This window comes from Oryctolagus cuniculus, chromosome 10 (genome assembly GCF_964237555.1).
Source record: "Oryctolagus cuniculus chromosome 10, mOryCun1.1, whole genome shotgun sequence".
Classification (NCBI taxonomy): domain Eukaryota; kingdom Metazoa; phylum Chordata; class Mammalia; order Lagomorpha; family Leporidae; genus Oryctolagus; species Oryctolagus cuniculus.
In genome coordinates, this window is record NC_091441.1 from 42,988,194 (window position 1) to 43,012,449 (window position 24,256).

At 41.5% G+C, this 24,256-nt stretch overlaps 2 protein-coding genes and 1 pseudogene across 46 annotated transcripts in view; 2 read left to right on the top strand and 1 right to left on the bottom strand.

Moving 5' to 3' along the window:
• The window catches only part of DTNA (dystrobrevin alpha), a 432,447-nt gene that overhangs the window by 296,754 nt on the left and 111,437 nt on the right, over nucleotides 1–24,256 (bottom strand). For 27 of the 45 annotated variants that reach the window (XM_070050328.1, XM_051852021.2, XM_051852014.2 and 24 more), the window contains exon 1: nucleotides 1,730–2,121. The exons of 8 other annotated variants lie outside the window; for them this stretch is intronic. The gene's annotated coding sequence lies outside the window, so the exon portion shown is untranslated. Of the gene's footprint in view, nucleotides 1–1,729; nucleotides 2,247–24,256 lie in introns of those variants that run through there. 10 more of the 45 variants (XM_070050329.1, XM_070050326.1, XM_070050316.1 and 7 more) reach the window with 2 other exon arrangements.
• LOC100356572 (heat shock cognate 71 kDa protein) lies at nucleotides 22,207–23,972 on the top strand. Its single transcript, XM_051859142.2, has one exon. It carries the CDS (start codon nucleotides 22,207–22,209, stop codon nucleotides 23,107–23,109), a length of 903 nt encoding a protein of 300 aa, XP_051715102.2. The 3' UTR covers nucleotides 23,110–23,972.
• On the top strand, nucleotides 23,434–24,206 carry LOC138844032 (heat shock cognate 71 kDa protein pseudogene; annotated as a pseudogene).

Genomic DNA, 24,256 nt, shown 5'->3' on the forward strand with positions numbered 1-24,256 from the left:
GTAAAGCATTTCCCTAAGTGTGTTTGCAGTTATATCTGTGTGTGTGGTGAGTAGACAGGTGCGTGCACTGAGCCTTCCTTGAAGCACCTGTAATTTCTGCCGGGTTCATCCCTAAAGTCAACCATTTAGGACATAGCTGGCTAACACAACGTCACCAGGCATCCCATAGGACCAGGGAAACTTCAAAACGTTTCCATCTACTCATGAAGTGAAAATAAGCTGCAATTTTTATACCCTAATGGGTTAATGGCAAGTACCACTGAAGACTATGTATGCTTTAACAATTTGCCTAAAGTGACTGGATTTTAGGTATTGAAGGGCAAATATTTCGGACGGACCTCTGATGTTTAACACATTTCAGCAGATTCTTCCTTAAGACTGACAAGGAAAAAAGGGGAACTGAGCAGTGAGATCCATCAGAGGAGAAGGTCTGAAGGCGGGGTTGAGGAGAAGGGAACAGAGAGACAGTGAGAGGGCTCAAAACTGAGTTCTGCCAACTTCACATTCTGCTTGGCTTTGCTTCCATAGCTACATAAAACCAAGTGACTCTGTCAACATAATGCCCGTTTCTCATTTTAAAAGAGTAATCCAAAATATTTATGCATATCAAAGTTGAGTGAAAGACCCATATTTAAGTCATCTATTGTTTGTCCCTAGTTGAGTCAACTGGGGTCATTAGAATCCAGTCTACTTGAAAGAGCAAAAACTGGCCAGTTAACGTTACACAACTATTCAGCCCCACAGACTGCAATAAGAGCATCAGCAGATTTATTTTCCCCATATAAAGTAGAATTTCCTATTCACACCATGTACTCAGTGACTATTATGGATAGTATTTATTCAGAAGGAATGCTGTGCAAGTTTGGAAAAGCTGTCTCTAAGAGCAGAGGGAGAAGTCATCTGACAAAACAAGAAACAAAAACTATACATGGGCAAAACATGAAGGCAACTAAAGTTTGTCATTCTTTTCTGTAATGAAAAAAATGTTGATAAATCCTTGAAACACAGCCTGGCAATAGCAAACTCAAGAACGCTTCCCCTTCCTCCTCTTCTCTCAAGCTCTGTATGATGAGGATACCTCCATTCACTTAGCAAATCTCAGCTCTTGTGGAGCATCAGAACCTGTTCGGAATTAATGAGGCGACACCAAAAAAATAACTTCTATTAAGAAAGTGTTCTCTTTGATGGAGATTGCCTGTTTTTTTTTTTTTTTTTTTTTTTTTTTTAAGTAGAACACTTTCAAAGGCTCCTTATGCACATTTAGGCACCTCTTAAGAGTCTCTCTCTCTCTCTCTCTCTCTCTCTCTTTTTTAAATTAAGAAGTGACTTAGGGCCATACAAGGGCAACTGACCTCCATCTCACAATAATCCCGTTGCATCCACTGGCAAAATGGACACAGTAACCTTCAGTGTCTGTGGTGACACAAACTACTGACATTGTAACTCCGTAAGCTCAGGGTGCTGAAGGGAGGCATTAACAGAAGGAAAAGCAAGCAAGGTTAAAGGCAGCACTGAAGTTACAGACCTGTACCGAAAATTCCAAAACTGGGCTAAAATACTCATTTCTTTTGCCACACAAAAGGTAAAGCACCAGCTATCTTAGGAAAGATAAGCAAGCTGCAACCCTGGAAAAACGTCATTATTGCCTTTTCATTCACAACACCACCAAGAACAAAAACGTTCACCTTCCCAGAGAAGCGATACACCTTAAGCTCATCTTTTCACTTACCCTAGAGTATGCTCACCATGATCTTTGAAATCCTTTTAATTCCAGTACATCCAGAACACATATGGATTCTTAGCATATTCACTTAAAGAGCAAACTCTGCCACATTGTTTAATACAACAGAGACCATCACAGAACTCCCTGAAAATCCCAGGGAGGGATGTGAGTTTAAAATCCAGCTCTGGATCCTGGTGTATACTGTGTCTATCTTTAACTTGAAAATGATTTGGTTTCACATTCCATTGAAGTCCCACTGGCAGATGCCTTTGGTAAGCTCACCAATGGCAGGCTTTCAAACGCCCTCCCTCCACCCCCTCCCTCTGAGCTTCCGCTGTTCCATCGAACGCTGCTTTACCCAGCTGTCTTTTTACCTGTCTTTGCGTGGGTAAAAGGAGACGCTTTCCTTGACGGCTATTACGGAAACACTAGGAAACTGAAGATCAGAGAGGACTCACTGTGCTTCTTCCTGCCAACCCCTCCCCCTGCTTACTGCCAGAAACCAACTGACTTCCAAACTTGGCTGCCTGAAAAAGAATGTTCTCTGATTGGCATTCCTGGAAGCAGAAAGCAAAGCAGCTCAAGTTTTGTACTGTTACTCAGCATGAATAACTACCAAGGTATACACAATGCACACAAGTAACTTTCCTGGATTTTTTTACTCTAAACTCTGAGAACAATCAAGCAAATGTTTCAGGGCACTAAAGATATTTTTGTTGTAGGGCAATATTTAAGTTTCAATGTCCACGTGTAAATTTACCCAGAATGGGTAGTTCTACAGTAAAAAAGTGAAATGACAAATGTTTGTTAAAACTTGAAAGAGCCTGAGTAAATGAGCTAGGGCCCAATTGAGGAAGAGAAAGCCACACTGCTGCTGGACCAGTTCTGGACTCTGCAATATATGGATTTCCTGGGAAAGACAAGCCTGATAGCAACTGTAGAAAAACTGAAGTTGGCTGACCCGTATTTTATACTCCAAACAGCAGCGAGCCAAGGTACAAAAAACACTTCTACTTTCCCATCAGAACTTCATCAGGGTTGTTCTAACCCTTTAGTGAGGGCTAGGAAAGAAAAAATTGTGTGTGTGTGTGTGTGTGTGTGTGTATGAGAGAGAGAGAGAGAGAGAGAGAGAGAGAGAAAGAGAGAGAGAGGACTCTCATATATCTGAAAGAAGTGAACTAAATGAATGGAAATTAGAAATTAGGAGAAAATATACATCTCATCAAATAGTCTGACGAGGATTAACTACATGTGTCCCTTTGAATCACTGCTTATAAGCTTGTGTTTAACATTTACCTAGTGGCCTCTGGGACAAAAAGATCTTCAGTTACTCCAAATAATTAAGGTATGTATGTTCAAAACAGTGAACTTATTACATGAACTTCTGTGTATCACATAGCTTCTTCAAAGGCCTGGTGAAAGTTTATAATTTTGGGAATTCGACACATTGCAAGCCCACACATTTTGGGTTTCCAAACTGCAGCAGGCTGAGGTTGCCAACTCCAGGCGACTCCCTCCTGGCTGGGCTCTGGGTGGTGTGTGGGTGCAGCTGCTCTGTGGCACTTCACGGACCACTCACAAATATCCAACAGGCTGACTCCAGGAAGGAGGCTTGCTGTGTGTGTTAGTTTGTTGTTGACTTAAAATTTCCCGTTTTAACTTCTTTTTTTTTACCACATCTAGAGCAAAGCAATTTTAAGAAACCATGAGCAAAAGCTTGACTGACTGGCATCATATTACTAATTTATTTCTGTGATATTTTGATGCCCCATATGGGTCAGTAACCTTCCAGCTTGCTTACTCCTTAGCCTAACTCTCAAACTAAAAGTCTTTATTACAAAACTAAAAGAAGGAGGAAGGGAAGAAAGAAAATTTCCTTACCCTTATCTCCGAAGTTGATGATCTCAGGGCACCTGCAGGCTATATGCTTACTGACAGACCAAGTCAGTCATCATTTTCTACAGGTTGAAAACATACCCTTGTACACAAGCAGTTCTTCAGATTCAATCAACATTTATTCATTGTCAGTTACATCTATTTATTTTTGAAGTTCATAAATTTAAATAAATGGAAAGAAAGAACTTCATAGCTTAGGCAGAAAATATCTGTGCCTGTGTTTCTTTTTCCTGCTATCCAAAACACTCCTCCCTAAAGCCAACGGACAGCGTCAAAACACACGTGAACTAAGAGGAGTAGACAGAACTGATGGCAGGCCATGTGGTCTACATTTAGCCCCACTATTCATTTCTGTCCTTGAGCGGGCCCTTGCCCATAGCTGACACTCAAGAAATGCTTGTGGAAACCAAAGAACTACTTGTGTGAAAATGTGTATTTTAATCTATAGAAAATGGTTATGTGTTGGTCCACATTTTAGATTAATACATTTTGTAATTATTTGGTAAAAAATAACCAAGAGATTATATAGAATATATATTATATATTAAGTACTTAACACCTTTACTGAAGCCCCACAAAAATCATTATACATTGTGTCTGGGGGCGGGGGATTAGCACCATGCTAAGCTGGCAAATATTGGCTACAACCACGTGGGCATTTGGCCTAGTGGTTAAGATGCCCACACCCCATATGGGAGTTCCTGGGTTCAATATCTGTCTCTGGGTTCTGACTCCAGCTTCCTGCTAATTCAGACCCCAAGAGAGAGCAGTGAAGCTCAAGTGATTGAGTTCCTGCAATGGGAACACAGGAGATTTGCATTTGTTTCCGGGCTCCCAGCTTTAACCTGGCCACCATTGGTCTGGCAGGTATCTGGGGGAGTGAAATAGTGGACATGAGTGTGTTCTCTCTCTGTCTCTCCCTCCCTCTCAGTTTTTTTTAACATGTACTTAGATTTTTTTTTAAATATTTATTTATTTATTAGAAAGGCAGAGTTACAGAGAGGCAGAAGCAGAGAGAGAGACAGACAGAGAGAGATGCTCTATCCACTGGTCCACTCCCCATATGGCTACAATGGCTGGAGTTGTGCTGATCTGAATCCAGGAGCCAGGAGCTTCCTCCAGGTCTCCCATGTGGGTGCCGGGGCCCAAGGAATTGGGCCATTTTTCTATTGCTTTCCCAGGCCATAGCAGAGAGCTGGATCAGAAGTAGAACAGCCGGGACTCGAACCAGCACCCACATGGGATGCCGGTCCTGCAGGTGGTGGCTTTAGCAGATATGCCAGAGTGCCAGGCCCTCAAATAAATTTTTAAAAATCACTTAATCTTTCTGGCTTGAAAAAAAAAAGCAAGGATAAAAGGAAATGTTAGGCCATGTAATATTTCTAACTAACTAGTAAACTATCACAATTCTCTTTATTGAATTGTTACTGCCGTTCCTTATAGTGCATCACTCACCACATATCTCAATTGTCAACATTATCTCCACTTTGCAACAGTAGTAGGAGCTTGAATCCAGACACAAGGTTGAATGAGCACAGTGAACTTTTTTCCCTCTTTTCCCCCCTAACATTCACAAGGCAATTGATAAGATTCATAATGGCCAGAACTCAGTCTTTATCATGAGTAAATGTTGTTTTTCTCTTTCATAAGTGCTATCATGAGAGTTAGAACTGATCAGAAAAATAGCTTTCAGGGCTAGCTTCCAAAGAAAACTGGGCACATAACAGGCGAATCAGATACCCTTGATTTATCATGAACAAGCAGTTAATCTCTACTCCATTCTCCAGAAATAGACTGTATTAGCACAATTCTGTGAGTGGCAAATGCTGGTAGCAGGCTCCTCACGGGAGGAGTGAACAAGGTGTTCATACTCAGCTCTTGGTTGATCTCTGAGGCATCCATGTGCACAAAGAAGCTGCTGACTGAAAAGCAAATGGCCCTTGCCACTTTTTCCCCTCCCTATTATTCTTAAGAGACTAGTACAGGGTAGTTGTTTAACAGCTGTTTTTTTAAATGCTTTTTGCACATCTCTTATTTTTAAAAGCATATACCATTTATGCATAAATAATTTGGGGGGAATCATGGTTTTCTTAAAAGGGAAAAACCTAATGATTATAAGCAGTAGTTATTTAAAAGTAACTAAAATAGACACTACCTAAGAAAAACCAGATAAACTACATAATCAGCATTTGAAAACAGGGGCTTTTAACAGCAAATAGAGAAGGCATTCAATACAGTAACATGCTATGCATAATCTTGTTAGATGCTAAACAGTTAAAAATATACCCAGCAATCCCTTGTGTGGGCATATGACAAAGGAAGTGAAGTCACCACCTCATAATGATAACTGCACTCCTGTGTTCACTGCAGCATTATTCACAATAAAGAAGATGTGGCGGCTGCTGGAGTGTTTGTTGACAGAAGAATGAGTAAAGAAATTGGTTTATAGACATACAATGGAATTCTAAGAACCTACAGGACATTATACTAAATGAAATAAGACAAAAAAAATTACATGATCTCACTTATAAATTATATGTGTGGAGTTTATATAAAATATGCAAATATCTAGAAAGAGAGTAAAATGGTGGGACCAGAGACAGAGCAAGGGTTAAAGTAGGAATGGGAAGTTGGGAGCTAAAAGATACAAAATTGTTTAGTATGGATAATTCTAGAGAACATATGTATAGCATGAATCCTGTACTATGTAACATTGTTCCTTATATCTGTAATTTGCCAAGAGAGTATATTTGAGGTACTCCTACCATACATACATGCACAAACACACATACACAAGTGTATGAAGCACAAGTATGTTAATTTGCTTTACTGTAGTAACCACTTCATTATGTCCATGTGTGTCAAGATCAGTATATTGAGACTATTATGTTATAAATCTTAAATAAATAGTCAAAAGAAAAAGGATATGGTAGCTTGCTATGCATAATCATATTAAGTGCAAATCAACTTACGAATTGGATGCAATAAACTCCCATTGTTGATGTCTATCTTATGAAAATAACCCTAATCATGGAGAGGGCCATTTGGACAAACATATTAGTCATAATATATTTGGTAGAGAATTATGAAGAATAATGATAGTTTAATGAAAACAGAATGATACAGACTAAAAGTGACATTAAAAAAATCAACACATAAGTTTACATGTGCCATGATTTAGAGAAAGAAAAAGGCCACAAAAATACTATTAAAATTATTTGTGAATTCTGCAATTAATACACAGTCATTCTTAAGTGTTGAAACTTAACTGAAAAGTGATCCCTGTTAAATATAAGAGTGGGAATAAGAGAGGGAAGAGATGTACAATTTGGGACATGCTCAAGCTGACTTGCCCTAAATGGCAGAGTTAGAAACATACCAGGGGATTCCAATTCAATCCCATCAAGGTGGCATGTACCAATGCCATCTCGCTAGTCCAAGTGATCAATTTCTGTCACAATTGATCATAATGATAGGAATAAGAGTCAAAGGGATCACATAAACAAGACTAGTGTCTGCAAATACTAACCGATAGAATCAAAAAGGGAGAGAATGATCCAACATGGGAAGTGAGATACACAGCAGACCCATAGAATGGCAGATGTCCTAAACAGCACTCTGGCCTCAGAATCAGCCCTTAAGGCATGCAGATCCAGCTGAAAAGCCCATGAGAGTATTTCAGGCATGGAAAGCCAAGACACTCTGGCCAAAAAAAAAAAAAAAAAACAAAAAAACACAAACCTAAATGAAAGATCTCTGCGAGTGAGATCCCAGTGGAAAGAACAGGTCATCAAAGAAGGAGGTACCTTTCTCTGAAGGGAGGAGAGAACTTCCACTTTGACTACGACCTTGTCTAAATATGATCAGAGTCAGTGAACTCAAAAGGCTTCCATAGCCTTGGCAACTCCTGACAAGAGCCTAGGGTGATTACTGATGCCATATAAACAAGAGTGTCAATTTGTTAAGTCAACAACAGGTGTCACTGTGCACTTACTCCTCATGTAGGATCTCTGTCCTTAATGTGCTGTACATTGTGATTTAATGCTATAACTAGTATTCAAACAGTATTTTTCACTTTGTGTTTCTATGTGGGTGCAAACTGTTGAAATCTTTACTTAATATATGCTAAACTGATCTTTTGTATATAAAGAGAATTGAAAATGAATCTTGATATGAATGGAAGGGGAGAGGGAGTGGGAGAGGGGAGGGTTGCGGGTGGGAGGGAAGTTATGGGGGGGAAGCCATTGTAATCCATAAGTCGTACTTTGGAAATTTATATTCATTAAATAAAAGTTAAAAAAAAGCAAAAAATTTCAAAAAATTATTTGTGGGTCCTTTTTTAAATATCTTAATCAATTTCTTACAATTTCTAGAATGAGGTTATCTTACTTTGATAATTTACACACACACACACAATTCAAGAAAGAATAATTGTGACTTTTCCTCACTCCCTCGCTTCCTTGTTTGTCTTTAATAAAAGCCTCTTTCTCTTCTCTGGGTATCTGTTGCAGCTGGGCTTGGAGGAGGCGGGGAACAGGAATGGAGACACTTCAACATGGAAGAAACTGCAGCAGGCTGACGCAGGTGTTGAGAACGTGCACATGGAAACAGTGAGGAACAGAGCAACCTTCAAGGAAATGGTGAGAATACAAGCGAATGGGGTGGGGAACAGAATCTGGCCCACTGTGGTGGGAGCAGACAGGAAATGGGACAGGCAGCAGCTACTTAGGCAAGGTGGACTTTGAGGAGAGCAAGCCCTAGGCAGGTTTAGGAGGGATGGCCCTCGGACATTTCATGATATTGATGTGCTTCTTAAATCTATAGATTGATTTGGTGATATAAACCTTTTTTCAAAAGTAAGTGCTAATTATTGGGCTACAGTGGTTGTTAAAATTGGTTTCCTTTGGTATGGTTACAAAATCCTTTCGACCCTTGTTTAAATAAACTTTCTGGAAGATCTTCTCACATTTGCATATCATTTTCTTTTTTATTTTTATTTTATTTATTTATTTTTTTGACAGGCAGAGTGGGCAGTGAGAGAGTGAGGGAATGAGAGAGTGTGAGAGAGAGAGAGAGAGAGAGAGAGAGAGAGGTCTTCCTTTACTGTTGGTTCACCCTCCAATGGCCGTTGCGACCGGCACACTGTGGCTGGCGCACCGCGCTGATCTGAAGCCAGCAGCCAGGTGCTTCTCCTGGTCTCCCATGCGGGTGCAGGGCCCAAGGACTTGGGCCATCCTCCACTGCACTTTCCTGGCCACAGCAGAGAGCTGGCCTGGAAGAGGGGCAACCGGGACAGAATCCGGCACCCTTACCAGGACTAGAATCTGGTGTGCCAGTGCTGCAGGCAGAGGATTAGCCTAGTGAGCCGCGGTGCTGGCCCAACATATCATTTTCTATATCTCTTTCAGTTCCCATGATAGGTATCTGCCTATTACAGTCTCTTGGGCCGACTGCTATATGACCCCAGTTTGGGACTAATAGATGTACAGAGATGGAGGGTTTTCAGGGCTAAAGCTGTGGAAGTCTGGAAAAATCAGAAGTTGGTCATCCTGTGTATGTAACCTGGAGTTTAAGAAAGTATATGTATGCTTTTGGTAAAAATGTTTTATTCATTAGGAGATATTTGGCCCAATAGACCCATGTTCTGAAGATGTGATTTTCATTTTGTCTTTACCCCTGTAGGCCTTACAACCTGGGAGAGGTCAACCTCCAAGAGCCACTATTTCTCCATCCCTACAGTGAGAGTAATAATACATCCAAGAGTTGTGGCCAGTCTCAAGGGAATATGCATACAGTTCAGAATCTACAAAGTGTCTCAATCTACACATTAACATATATTCTACATAAACTGTATAAAAATATAGTTATTTTCAAAGTGGCTTTTAGTTATTTTAGGTTGAGAAATAATGGAAGCACACAGAAGAGGCACATAATTTAGAATTGTGTAGGGTGCGCAGGGGAAGAAAGAGATGGACAGAGGAAGTGACTTTTTCAGGAATGTCTGTGTCAGCATTTGATATTTTCTTAAATGAAACTTACCAATTTAAGGATGTTTTTGAGAGTTTCTAAAGCCCCAGAAACAAATATTGTACAGCATTTTGAAAAATACATAGAGACTATATTCAGCATGACAAATGGCGATTTTTATTATATTTTTCCATTAGGCTGGGATGGGAGCAGTTTTCCTGTGGGAAGTCATCCCTAGTTCTAGTACATCCATGAACACGTCCATCACAAGGGAGAGTGAGCATGTCCTTCCTGCCTCGTGCTTGGGACAGAGAGCTGGCCTCTGTTGTGTCACTTATGTGAACTCTCCTATCGATGCCACTTAGGAAGTGAGGGTAAAATTAAGTTTTGGAGCAAAATAAAAATGCTGTCATCATTTAAAACTATGCAAATTCTTATAGTCAAATTTCAATCCATATTTGAATCTCAAGTGAAAAACCAGTTCTAATCCAAGGCTTTTAATATTTATCCAGGGTGAGAAATGGGACAAAAATGGTTGTGCTTGCGCCGCGGCTCACTAGGCTAATCCTCCGCCTTGTGGCGTCAGCACACCAGGTTCTAGTCCCGGTCGGGGCACCGGATTCTGTCCCGGTTGCCCCTCTTCCAGGCCAGCCCTCTGCTGTGGCCAGGGAGTGCAGTGGAGGATGACCCAAGTCCTTGGGCCCTGCACCCGCATGGGAGACCAGGATAAGTACCTGGCTCCTGCCATCGGATCAGTGCGGTGTGCCGGCCACAGCGCGTCAGCCGCTGTGGCCATTGGAGGGTGAACCAACGGCAAAGGAAGACCTTTCTCTCCATTTCTCTCTCTCACTGTCCACTCTGCCTGTCAAAAAATAAAAAATAAAAAATAAAAAAAAATGGTTGTGATAAAAAATGTCGGTTGACAGCTGACTGGATGGAGTTCAGTGTTTTTGCCCAGCATATTCACTAGGGGGCACTTTTTCTTCAGATGAGCACATGGCTATCAAGGACTTTCTTTTTTTTTAAAAAAGATTTTATTTATTTATTTATTTGAGAGGTAGAGTTACAGTGAAATGGAGAGACAGAGAAATGTCCTCCACCGACTGGTTCACTTCCCAAAAGGCTGCAACAGCTGGAGCTATGCCAATCTGAAGCCAGGAGTCAGAAGTTTCTTCTGGGTCTCCCACTTGGATGCATGGCCCAAGCATCTGGGCCATCTTCCACTGCTTTCCCAGGCCAGTGCAGAGAGCCAGATAGGAAGAGGAGCAGCCGGGACTAGAACCCACACCCATATGATATGCCTGCACCGCAGGAAGAGGATTAACCTACTGAGCCCACAGTGCCAGCTCTGATTTTCAAATTTGTTGTTTTATTATGGAGTCGGGGGAAACAGTTTAGTGAAATGTAATAATGATGAGGCATAGTTCTTTTAGTAGAAACTCAGCCATGAGTCCTATTGCCCCTGCCTCCTTAGCCCCCTCTTTCAGCAGGCCCTGCCGGGGGCTCTAGGGACCCCTAGGAACTTGGGAAGCACAACTTAAAAACCACAGAGCTCTAGTACTTGTTGTAATCATGGAAAAATAGCTTTTATACATTAATAAAAATTCTTGCACACACATGCAACTATAGAGCTTAAAAGAATTCCTCATCACCCCTTTCTACCTTTGAACCTCAGAGGCACCTAACTTCAGCTCAACTATTAATTTGTACATATTCTTAAATTTGGAGGTGGGGATTGGAGAGAGGGAGAAGGCAGAGAGAGGGGAGCGAGAGTGCAAGTGAGAGCAAGAGATAGTCCCTCTTCTGGTTTACTTGCCAAATGCCTACAGCTGGATCAGGCCAAAGCTAGGAGCCTAGGATATCATCCAGGTCTCTCACGTGGGTGCCAGGGGCCTGACTGCTACTAGAAAGAAACTGGAGTCAGAAGCAGACCTGGGACTCCAATCCAGGATGGTGGTGTCCCAAGTGGCTTCTTAAGTGCTACACCAAACGCCCGCCCCCTCATATATCTACTTTTTGCATTTTCAAATGTTGATAATTCTGATAGCTACTACTATGAAAAACCAGATTTCAGCCGTTGCACACTTTCTTCGGTGTGTGTACTCTGTCTTCCTTGCTTTTCTCACACACACATCCACACAAGGCACACATACACACCTCTTCCCCTAATCCTCCCACATTAATTACACAACAATTTCAGATGAAGCACTATTCAGTGTTCACATTATTTTGACTAAGTATATATTATTCACATAAAACCACATGAAGATTACAATTCTATTTTCTTACACATTTCTCTTTTTCTCCCTAACATAGGTTGTCATATTTACTTTTTTTTTTTTTTTTTTTTTTTTTGACAGGCAGAGTGGACAGTGAGAGAGAGAGACAGAGAGAAAGGTCTTCCTTTGCCGTTGGTTCACCCTCCAATGGCCGCCGCGGCCAGCGCGCTGCAGCCAGCGCACCGCGCTGATCCGATGGCAGGAGCCAGGAGCCAGGTGCTTTTCCTGGTCTCCCATGGGGTGCAGGGCCCAAGCACCTGGGCCATCCTCCACTGCACTCCCTGGCCACAGCAGAGGGCTGGCCTGGAAGAGGGGCAACCGGGACAGAATCCGGTGCCCCGACCGGGACTAGAACCCGGTGTGCCGGCGCCGCTAGGCGGAGGATTAGCCTAGTGAGCCGCGGCGCTGGCCCATATTTACATTTGCTTAAGTTTTTATCTGCCCATCATTACATTTTCTCAAATTCTCCAATACATATACAATATTCTTAATCCAGTTAAAGGTATCAGTTATTTTTTTCACACCCGCATTCTTTTTCTGGAAATCTTGCTTTTGAGCTGTAATCCTGGCTCTGCCCTTTGCTTCTCTGTAGCACTTACACGCACTGCCTGGATTCTTTGCTTAATCTTCATGGGCTCCTTAGGATGGGTAAGGACCATACATTCCCATAATTTTCTAAGAAGGATACTTGGAACAAACAGATAACTTGAATGCTTTAAAATATTTCTGCATTATCTTCTTACACCATGTTTTCATTTGACTAGATACAGAATTCTCAGACCTTTTGAAGAATTTTTTCACTATTAGTTTCTAATGTTATTGAGAAATTATTTTGTTCCATGATACATCCTATTTGACTTTTTTAAACTTTTATTTAATGAATATAAATTTCCAAAGTACAGCTTATGATTACAATGGCTTCCCCCCATAACGTCCCTCCAACCTGCAACCCTCCCCTTTCCCACTCCCTCTCCCCTTCCATTCACATCAAGATTCATTCTCAATTCTCTTTATATACAGAAGATCAGTTTAGCATACATTAAGTAAAGATTTCAACAGTTTGCTCCCACACAGAAACAAAGTGAAAAATACTGTTTGAGTACTAGTTATAGCATTAATTCTCAATGTACAGCACACTAAGGACAAAGATCCTACATGAGGAGTAAGTGCACAGTGACTCCTGTTGTTTTCTTCAATTTCTTGCTAGTCAGATTGTCAGTCGGCCAGTTTTTGTCTCTTTTATGTTAGAGAATTTCCTACATATCTGATATTTTTTAGCTATCTGTTCACGCAATGTGTCAGAGGTTATAGGACATTACCTCAAACTGATTAGACAAAACTGAGTTATTTCATTAAAATATCCAATAGCGTAACTAGATTCCTGTCTCTTGATAGTTAGACCCTCTAGACAAGTGCCCCTTCCCATGTCCTGCCTGGGGGGCGGGTCCAAGTCTGGTTGCCAGGTCCCAGGATTTGAGTGGCGTGCAACAGCTTGAAAGGAGGGAAGTCTTACTATTCAGCATGCAGCTTTCCACCTAGTCTTTCTGATTTCAGTACTGCACCTCCCCCTCACCTGCCACTGTTCCCAGAATGGCTGAGTTTGTGCCTCTCTAGTTAATTACTCCAGAGAATAACCTCCTACCACCCATGTTTCCTGCAGGGTGAAGAAGAGAGAGTGTTCAGGCTGTACAAGGTTGAGGAGGGGATTTGGGAATCCAGCTATTCTAAGAATTTCAACCCAATGTGTTTTAAGCCCCAAGTTTCTCCCCTGGCTTCAGTAATCCCCTTTGCTTCAAGTCTTTGAATCTTTCATGAGTTTTCACAGGCTTCTTATTCCCCTTTCATTTGCAGATACTTGGGTCCTTTAAATCTGCTCAGATAAATCAAGTGTCAGTCATCCATACCCTTTTCATTTTCCAAGAAGTACGCCAATAGCCCATTGCTTCTTCATTCTTTTCTGTTTTCTTTATTCCAGTAAATTTAAAAAAATGTCAGTGGAGAGGTTGCTTTAGGAGGGAGAAGGTGGAGTTTTTAAAATTTTATTTATTTGAGAGGCAGAGAGACACAAAGTGAGAGCTCGCATCCATCGATTCACTTCCCAAATGCTTGTAATAGACATGACTGGGCCAGGCCAAATCTGGGAACTCAGTGCAGGTTTGCCACAGGTATGCTAGGAACCCAATTACCTGAATCATCATTGCTGCCTCTCAGGGTCTGCATTAGCAGGAAATCTAGAACTGGGACCAATTCTCTAATGTTGTACGTGGGCACCCTAACCACTAGGCAAGCCACCCACTCCCTAGAGAGGGTAGAACTAGGAATGTATTTCTGTTTTAAAATCCATGTATATAAGAAATCTTCTAAAAGTTAATGAAAATGCACAATACAAAAAACTGCATGAATTTAAGAACTTTTTGCACCAAAATACACTTTTAATTCTATCTTCCATGAACTTTTTGATTTACCCTCATATTTCTCCACATATATCTAATATCTCCACATATCTAATGCTAAAATGAATGCTAATTCCCAGAAAGTTATATAATTATCTATATCAGACATAGTGAAGTTAACATTCAATTAAAATAAAGAGATCTTTTTATTCTGAAGTTATTTGTAGTCCCATATATTAAAACTTCCATCATATATCTGTGGAATTAAACATGGACATATATAATTATAAATTCCTTCATATGCATAAACTATGTGTCTCATGAAACGAAAATATTCTTTTTTGGAATTACAGTTCTGCTTAAACTATCAATTAAATCACAACCCAGTCAAGACAAGTAAAATTATCTTAAAATGATCTTGGCAGCCACTTTCTGCTTGTTTTTTGTTGGAAGGCCCGTAAATTCTGAGAGTGAAGTCATTTCTTTTATAAGCTGTCATGGTCATTTGCATATGGGCCACACTGATATGTTTATATATAAATTATTTATTAATACAGTGCCCTATTTATTCAAAACTATATCATTAATGTTTTTATTTATTTATTTATTTTTTGACAGGCAGAGTGGACAGTGAGAGAGAGAGACAGAGAGAAAGGTCTTCCTTTTGCCATTGGTTCACCCTCCAATGGCCACCGCGGCCGGCGCGCTGCAGCCAGTGCATCGTGCTGATCTGAAGCCAGGAGCCAGGTGCTTTTCCTGGTCTCCCATGGGGTGCAGGGCCCAAGCACCTGGGCCATCCTCCACTGCACTCCCGGGCCATAGCAGAGAGCTGGCCTGGAAGAGGGGCAACCGGGACAGAATCCGGCGCCCCGACCGGGACTAGAACCCGGTGTGCCGGCGCTGCAAGGCAGAGGATTAGCCTAGGGAGCCACGGCGCCGGCAAAACTATATCATTAATGTTGAAGCTCTTAGGAAGATGTATAAATTTTGCTATTTCTATAGTTCTAAGTGTTGGTCCTGGACAAAGGGCTAAAGATCATCCTTAGCATCCTTTAATTTTTTTATGGTGAAAAAAATATATTTAGAATTAGTCAGCTGGACTCAGTTTAGATGATCCCAATTTTTTTGGTGACATCCAAAGCATCCTACTCAGGAGTCAGTCAAATGTACACCTTCTTTGCTCCATCAGGTCAGATCAGGGTGTTGACTTTGGCCACATCAGTGTCATAGCTTGTTTGATCTGCTGCTTGGTGGCATTGATATCCACAATGAACATGAGTATTTTGTTGTCTTCTGTCTGCTTCATAGCAAACTCAGTGGTCAGGGGGAACTTGATGATGGCATAGTGGTCAGACTTGTTTCTCCTGGGGGTGCTCTTCTGAGGCTATTTGGTCTACTGCTGGAGGCAAAATGTCTTGGGCTGCTGGAACATGGGTGACATGCGGGTATTGTGTGTGTGTGTGTGTGTGTGTGTATGTGTGTGTGTGGCTATGGATGCATTTCAGCACTTCCTACTTGATCTTCAAAGCCCTTCCTTTTGACTTTGGCTTTGGGAGTGGTAGGATCTTCCTTCTTCACCTTTGGCACCATCTTGGTAAAAAAAAAATCTATTTTCTTTCCATATTTCCTGGTTCTCTATGCAGTTTGTTTCCTTCTCTCCCAAGCACTCATTACCGCACTGTTTTTTGACCTGGCCAGAGGATTGGAGGTTGGGAGTGGACCTGCCCCCAAACCTCATTTTTTTTAAGATTTATGTATTTATTTGAAAGAGTTACAGAGAGAGGAGGGACAGAGAGAGAGAGAGAGGACTTCTATTTACTGGTTCACTCCCCAAGTGGCCACAATGGCTAGGACTGAGCCAGGCTGTAACCAGAAGACAGAGGTTTCATCTGGGTCTCCCACATGTGTGGCAGGTGCCCAACCACTTGGGCCATCTTCCACTGCCTTTCCCAGGCCATCAGCAGGGAGCTGGATCAGAAGCACAGCAGCCAGGACATGAACTGGTACTCCCTGGGACACTGGTGTCACCTTTACCTACTATGCCATAACATGGGCTTTGGGTCTCACTCTTTACACGGTCTTTCTCCATAGAGCTGGGCATTAGAAGAACCAGTGGTCATCTTCTGCATCAGCTCTGAGTATTTGCAACTCTAGCATTCACTGCCAAAAAGCCCTGAGACTCCTGCTAGGGTTGTCTTTCCAAGGTACACTCTTGAAATTCTAGGGAAGGTAGAGCGTTGGTCGTGGAGATGTGGATGCAGAGAGTAGGAATCCAGGGTGGCACAATGTGCTGAGGTGTTCATGCACACACACGCACAAGGCCCTTTCAGATACACAACAGCACTAGGGATGAGAAGAGGAGGTAGAATATCTGGTTGCTGTCTTTCTCTGAGATGCCACAGTAAAAGAAACTCTATGTGCACTTGCCTTCAAGGTCATTATAAAGATACATTTATCAAAGTAGAAAAAAACACAAGTTCATAAGTCTGGTTTATAACTTCTAAATATTTAGACATTTTTCTGTGAGTGTCCTCATTTGTTTTCCTTGCCCCAGATCCTATAAATGTTAGGAGAATGCCTGACTACCTGATTGTTCTCATATGAAGTGTCCTAAAAGTAACTCAATGCCTCCCCATGCTTTCTCTACTCCATTAAATCTATCTATCCTGAACCAGAGCCTCAAAAATCTTATCAGAGAGCTGAAGACCAATGACAGATAACTACATTAATTTACAAAATGAGATTGACCCTTCCTCGCAGAGAATTCCACAGCTGTTAGCACTTCTAGGGACACTGCAAGATGAGGAACATTCTCTCCACAGAGGGCAGTAAAGACAACCAGCCCAACAGTAACTAACTTCTAATTGCTCCAGTAGAATAGTGTTAGAGGGTAGAATCTGGAGACACCCTGACCACAGAGAATACTGCATCTGTGCCTTCCTGCCCATTCTTCCTGCAGTCCTTTGACAAGTGTTTGGAGGTGGCTGATACAGGCTGGGGCCAGGCAGGAGAGCTGATGGAGTATCTCCACGATTCATCAGACTTAATGCACTCCAGTTGCAAAGGGACAGAGAAGCATCTTCAGGCTTGGACAGTTGGAGTCAAGTGGAAGAATGGAGAGATCTCTCCTGGTTCAGAAATGTTAGCAGCTAGAGGTTAAGCATAAAGATGTCTCTGGAGCACTCTCAATCCCAGCTTGCTAAAGGGAATGTGCTATTTACATAAGACATCTAAAGCCATTGGAAACTAACTCTAACTGAAGATGTAGCAAAACTCAGATCCTGATGCTTAATTCAGTTCTCTTGGTTCTTCTTCCCCTGAACCACTGCCCTGCCCTCAACACCCACACCCACATAAGCATCCTGATGGAGAAATGGGTGAGCCCTTTTCTGGGGGTAAATAGTATTTACTACTATGATTTTACCCATACTGACTGATACATAATCAAAAATTGAAAGACACACAAAGCAGAAAAATGTGACTCCTGAACAAAAAATAGAAGCAGACCAACAGATGGCTCAAATATTGGAGTTGGCTGACAGGATTTTATTTAAAACTATGATAAATATGTTCAAAAGATATAATAAAAATGCCAACAGTTGGGGCATTTCAGCAGAGTATGAGTATTAAGAAAAATAATGAAATGGAAATTATCAAAATGAAAATTTTGTATCATAAATGAAGGACCCATTCAGAGAGCTGTACCAGCATATTGAACTCAGAGAAGATAGGGCCAGTAAAATTTAATATTTGTCAATAAAATTATCCAAGATGAAATACAAGAGGAAAAAAAGGAGTGAAGACCCATGAATGTAGCAAAATATCAAATAAACTGACACATGTGTGATTGAAGCCCTACTGTACTTGGCAGACCTTTCTCATATATAATTTGACCCCACACAATCTTTTATATTTAGAGGATAAAAGAATAAAAAGCAGAAATGTAGACACCAAGCAGGAATTTCTGTATACCAAGGTAGTGGAGTACATAGCATAGGAGAAGGGCAAAAGGGAAACTAACCCCTGTGTATTGAGCGCCTACTGCGTGCATAGGAGCTTTTCCTACCTTACTCCACTTAATCCTTTAAAACCTATAATTTAGGAATCACTATTTCCATTTTATGGATCACAAAATGGACTGATCTTGTATCTCTGTGGTTCTAATGGCTTACATTCTTTCTATTGTACTGAAGACCTTTCCAAAACAGGTTAATCACTTAGCAGTACTTTCTTGAGTCTCAGACTTGGTGCTGTTCCATTGCAAAGTGAAGACAATGAGGAGGGATTTCCTTATTACTTAGTAGTGGATTTGCTGAGTCAGGTTAGACCCTGTCAAATTCAAAGAATAAAGAAACCTGATGGGAGAACTCGGGAGACATAATCCAGTTTATTTCATTATCTCACTTGAGGCTGTAAGAGATTGGGATACTGGGGTCAGAACACCTCTGTTGTGTCTTATATAGGAAGTTACTTACTTTTTCTATGTCTTGTCTGCAGAAAGATGATAATAATATTGTTTCTGACAAGAAATGAGTTATCTTATGTAGAACACTTGGAAAAACTGTTTAGCATACAACAAGCTCAATTAGAGTTTCTGAAATCATTATATCATCAGTATCATCATTGATAATAAATCAGAGTATTCCCATTTAATACCCATCTTCTACAACGGAGGAAGGACAGAGAAAGATAGGAAAAACAGCATATTTGAATCATCTAGGGAACTTTTAAAATAGCAATGCCTGGGTCCAATATAGACACTGAGGTGGATTCTGAGCATCTCTTTGTTTAAAAAGTCCTCCTAGATTCTAGTACATAGCCAGGAGAGAATTTTTACTGTTCTATTCTTATGTTTAATGTTTTATCTCTAATCTTTATTATTATTATTACTATTGGGATTAAAACAATTAGCTTGATCTTTAGCAAACATCATTCATTAAACTTAACAATTACTTCATAACATCTATTATACTCTGTTTTATTTGAGTGATGTATGTGTGTAAGTGTAGATGTACATGTAGGTGTATGGCCCAGGTATTAGCTATTTTTGGAATGGAGTAGGTTATATAAAACAACAATGGTGCTATAAAACTCACAAAAGTAGAATGACACTGAGCAGGATCCTTTGTGGGGAGTCAGAGACTAGGGGTTGTGTAATCTATTTCATGAACTCAAAGTAACAATGGGATAAAACTCTTACTAACATCAAAGAACAGGCTCTTTGAGAACTTAAAATTACCTGTGCACTGTGTGAAGGTTCAGGCTCCTTTATTTGAATTTAGGGTGGACCATTCACAAACTGATTGAGCCCAGTCTCTTCCTGGATGAGAGCTGCTTAAAGTTCACAGTATGACAGTGGGCAAAATACAGGGGGATTTATGGTATTCACATAATGTTTTTCAACCCTGGCAACATTGATGAGGTTTAAAATCCAATACCGATGCCTGGGACTCTTAATAGGGATTCTCCCATGCCACATATGAAGTAGGGCATAGATTTGGGAACTGTGCTGTGCAGTTGGGGTTAAGAACCAATGATGCAGTAACTGGTCAATCATAGGTTTGACTTTTTGCTGTTCTTATCACTTGATATGAGGAATTTATCATTGTTCTCATGTGCAAAAAGAATCTAACACTATTCCTTGCAAGACTTTAATGATTAAAGATAAGTGGCAATGTATGTAAAGCACTTGGTGCTGTGCATGGTTCATAATAGACATTCAGAGTATTTACAAAGCACCTCATGACTTTCTTTTCAGCATTTCTCTCTGCTTTTACATGTCCTTCATATCTTCTCTGCTCCCTACTCGAAGTTTCCATCCTAGTGTTGTTCCACAATGGTCCTGCCTTCCACAGAACTACCCATTATTTTGAGATTTATTTATTGAAAGGCAGGGTTACAGAGAGGCAGAAGCAGAGACAGACAGACAGACAGTCACAGAGAGATCTTCCATCTGCTGGCTCACTCTCCAAATGGCTGGAAAGGCTGGAGCTGTGCCAATCCGAAGCCAGGAACCAGGAACTTTTTCTGGGTCTCCCACAAGTATGCAGGGGCCCAAGGACTTTGAGCCATCTTACATTGCTTTCCCTGGATATAGCAGAGAGCAGGATCAGAAGTGGAGCAGCCAACCTCAAACCGGCACCCATATGGGATGCCGGCACTGCATGGGTGGCTTTGCCCACTGCACCACAGAACCGGCTCCAATACTCAATTTTTTTTTCTAACTTTTCTGAACAAATTCCACAACTTAACTATATCTAGTGCAAGGATTCAGAATCATTTGGAATTACCTGTAGAACTGGAAAAAAATGCTGATGTCTGATTCCTACCACCACTATTTTCTGTGTAATCCTAGTTGCTAGTACAATTTATTCAGAGGGATAAAAATACAAACCTCTATAAATTCTTCAAAAGTTTCCTTCAAACTATTTTGTATAAAACAGAATTGTTCCAGGATAAGAAAAATTACATACATTAAGCATTTGGTATGTTACTTATCTTTTATTCCCTTCAAGGAATTAATTCAACTCACTTATTCACTCAATATCAATATTGATATTGAATTCCTATAATACAGTCATGACATTTTGACTGCTGGAGATACAGCTGTGAATAATGACCAATAAATAAATAAATAAATAAAACCCACAAAAGACCAAAATATCCATGTGCTTAGCAGGGTGTAGATTCTAGTAGGGTTGTTAGAGAATGATATGTTTATATGACAAAGAAAACACTGTGTGATCTGGCAATTTTGCTCAGAAAAACAAAGTCCTATCTGGAATGAGTTTATGGGAAGGTTTCCAGGGTAGATGGGTAAACCAGTTCTGGAAGATCAAGAAGTTATCCAAGCAGCTAGGGGAATATATGTCTCGTGGTTAATTTGATGTTGTCAGCCTAACTAAGCCATGGTACTTAGATATTAGGTCAAATATTATTCTGAATGTTTCTGTGGGTGAGTGTTTGTGAACAAAATTAATATGTAAATGAGTGGACTTTGAAAAAGGAGATTTCCCTCCATAATATGGGTAGGGGATTGTACAATCAGTGGAAGGCTTTAACAGAACAATAGCTGACCTTCCCAAGCAGGAAGAGATACAGCAGAAAACACTCTGTGCATGACCCACAACACCAGCTCTTTCTGGATCTCCAAACTGTCTCTGCAGATTTTGGACTCATGAGCCTCCATAATTGTGTAAGCCAATTCCTTAAAATAAATCTCTCCCTCTCTCTATATATGTCCTCCCGGCCCCCACTGTTGGTTCTGTCTCTGTGCAGAATCCTAATACAGTATGTATTTGAGCAAAATGAGTCTTTTTTAGTTCTTTTCAAGACCTAAGTTCCACCCTTACCTTTTCACTGTTTCACCAAGATAGAGATGCCACTCAACAGTGTTTCTTTCAATTTCCTTTCCATTTACCTCTAAAGTTGCCCTTATCTTTGCTGGTTCACTTCCTCTCTTACCCCGCTTTCTGAATACTAACCTTTCACCTGTGCTCTGGGTCTTTCTTGAGCGATCCTTTTGGAGGTTAGTACAATAGTTACCTTTTCTCTCAGCTGCAGTTCTCTTCTACAGCTGCAGTTTCTCCTCCCTGCTCTCTCTTGAGTTGGGTTAGACCTTCCCATGCTCACTCATTTCTTCACACATGAATGTTTTGTGTGCATATGTATGAACATGACTCATCCCCTGGTGGACTGGAACCAATGATTTCAGTCCTGCCAGGCCCTTTTACAAAAGGTAGAGGCACATGTTGCTTGACTTTTCTTTACTGGAATCAACGTTAAGTGTCAATGTTTTGTGGTGGAGAGGCCAGTGACCCAGTTTTCTCAGGTTGACCAAGATGCTTGATTGACAGTTATGAAGATCATGGATTATTGGAGTCGGTGACACCTTTTCGGCCGGACGTACTATTTTTCTGAGCCGAGCCGGGCCTTCGCGCAAGCAATCATGTCTAAGGGACCCGCAGTCGGCATTGATCTTGGCACCACCTACTCGTGCGTGGGTGTCTTCCAGCATGGGAAAGTGGAGATAATTGCCAATGATCAGGGCAACCGAACCACCCCAAGCTATGTCGCCTTCATTGACACCGAACGACTGATCGGTGATGCTGCAAAGAATCAAGTTGCGATGAACCCCACCAACATGGTTTTTGATGCCAAGCGATTGATCGGACGCAGATTTGATGATGCTGTCGTTCAATCCGACATGAAACATTGGCCCTTCATGGTGGTGAATGATGCCGGCAGACCCAAGGTGCAAGTAGAGTACAAGGGAGAGACGAAAAGTTTCTACCCAGAGGAGGTGTCATCAATGGTTCTGACGAAGATGAAGGAAATTGCAGAAGCATACCTGGGGAAGACTGTTACCAATGCTGTGGTCACAGTGCCAGCCTACTTCAATGACTCTCAGCGTCAAACAACCAAAGATGCTGGAACCATTGCTGGTCTCAATGTACTGAGAATTATCAATGAGCCAACTGCCGCTGCTATTGCTTATGGCTTAGACAAAAAGGTTGGGGCTGAGAGAAATGTGCTGATTTTTGACCTGGGAGGTGGCACTTTTGATGTGTCCATCCTCACAATTGAAGATGGAATTTTTGAGGTCAAATCCACAGCTGGAGACACCCACTTAGGTGGAGAAGACTTCGACAACCGAATGGTCAACCATTTTATTGCCGAGTTCAAGCGCAAGCATAAGAAGGACATCAGTGAGAACAAGAGAGCTGTCAGGCGTCTCCGCACAGCTTGTGAGCGAGCTAAACGTACCCTCTCTTCCAGCACCCAGGCCAGCATTGAGATCGATTCTCTCTATGAGGGAATCGACTTCTATACGTCCATCACCCGTGCTTGATTTGAAGAGTTGAATGCTGACCTTTTCCGTGGCACCCTGGACCCTGTCGAGAAAGCCCTTCGAGATGCCAAGTTAGATAAGTCTCAGATCCATGATATTGTCCTGGTGGGTGGTTCTACTAGAATTCCCAAGATTCAGAAGCTGCTTCAAGACTTCTTCAATGGGAAAGAACTGAATAAGAGCATCAACCCTGACGAGGCTGTTGCCTATGGTGCAGCTGTCCAGGCAGCCATCCTGTCTGGAGACAAATCTGAGAATGTTCAAGATCTGTTGCTGTTGGATGTCACTCCTCTATCACTTGGGATTGAAACTGCTGGTGGAGTCATGACTGTCCTCATCAAGCGCAAAACTACCATCCCTACCAAGCAGACACAGACCTTCACCACCTACTCCGACAACCAGCCTGGCGTGCTCATTCAGGTTTATGAAGGTGAGCATGCCATGACCAAGGATAACAATCTGCTCGGCAAGTTTGAGCTCACAGGCATACCTCTTGCACCCCGTGGTGTTCCTCAGATCGAAGTCACATTTGATATTGATGCCAATGGCATTCTTAATGTATCTGCTGTGGATAAGAGTACAGGAAAAGAGAACAAGATCACCATTACTAACGACAAGGGCCGTTTGAACAAGGAAGACATTGAGCGTATGGTCCAGGAAGCTGAGAAGTATAAGGCTGAAGATGAGAAGCAGAGGGACAAGGTGTCTTCCAAGAATTCACTTGAGTCCTATGCATTCAACATGAAGGCAACTGTTGAAGATGAAAAACTTCAAGGCAAGATTAATGACGAGGATAAACAGAAGATTCTTGACAAATGCAATGAAATCATCAACTGGCTGGATAAGAACCAGACTGCAGAAAAGGAAGAATTTGAACATCAGCAGAAAGAACTGGAGAAAGTCTGCAACCCAATCATCACCAAGCTGTACCAGAGTGCAGGGGGCATGCCAGGGGGCATGCCTGGGGGCTTCCCTGGTGGGGGAGCTCCTCCATCTGGTGGTGCTTCCTCAGGGCCCACCATTGAAGAGGTTGATTAAGCCAATCCCATTGTAGATGCAGCATTGTTCCACACAGTAAAAGATGGAAGGACCCAAATTTGTAGCAAATTCTGTGGCAGTTTTAAAGTTCAGCTGCTATAGTAAATTA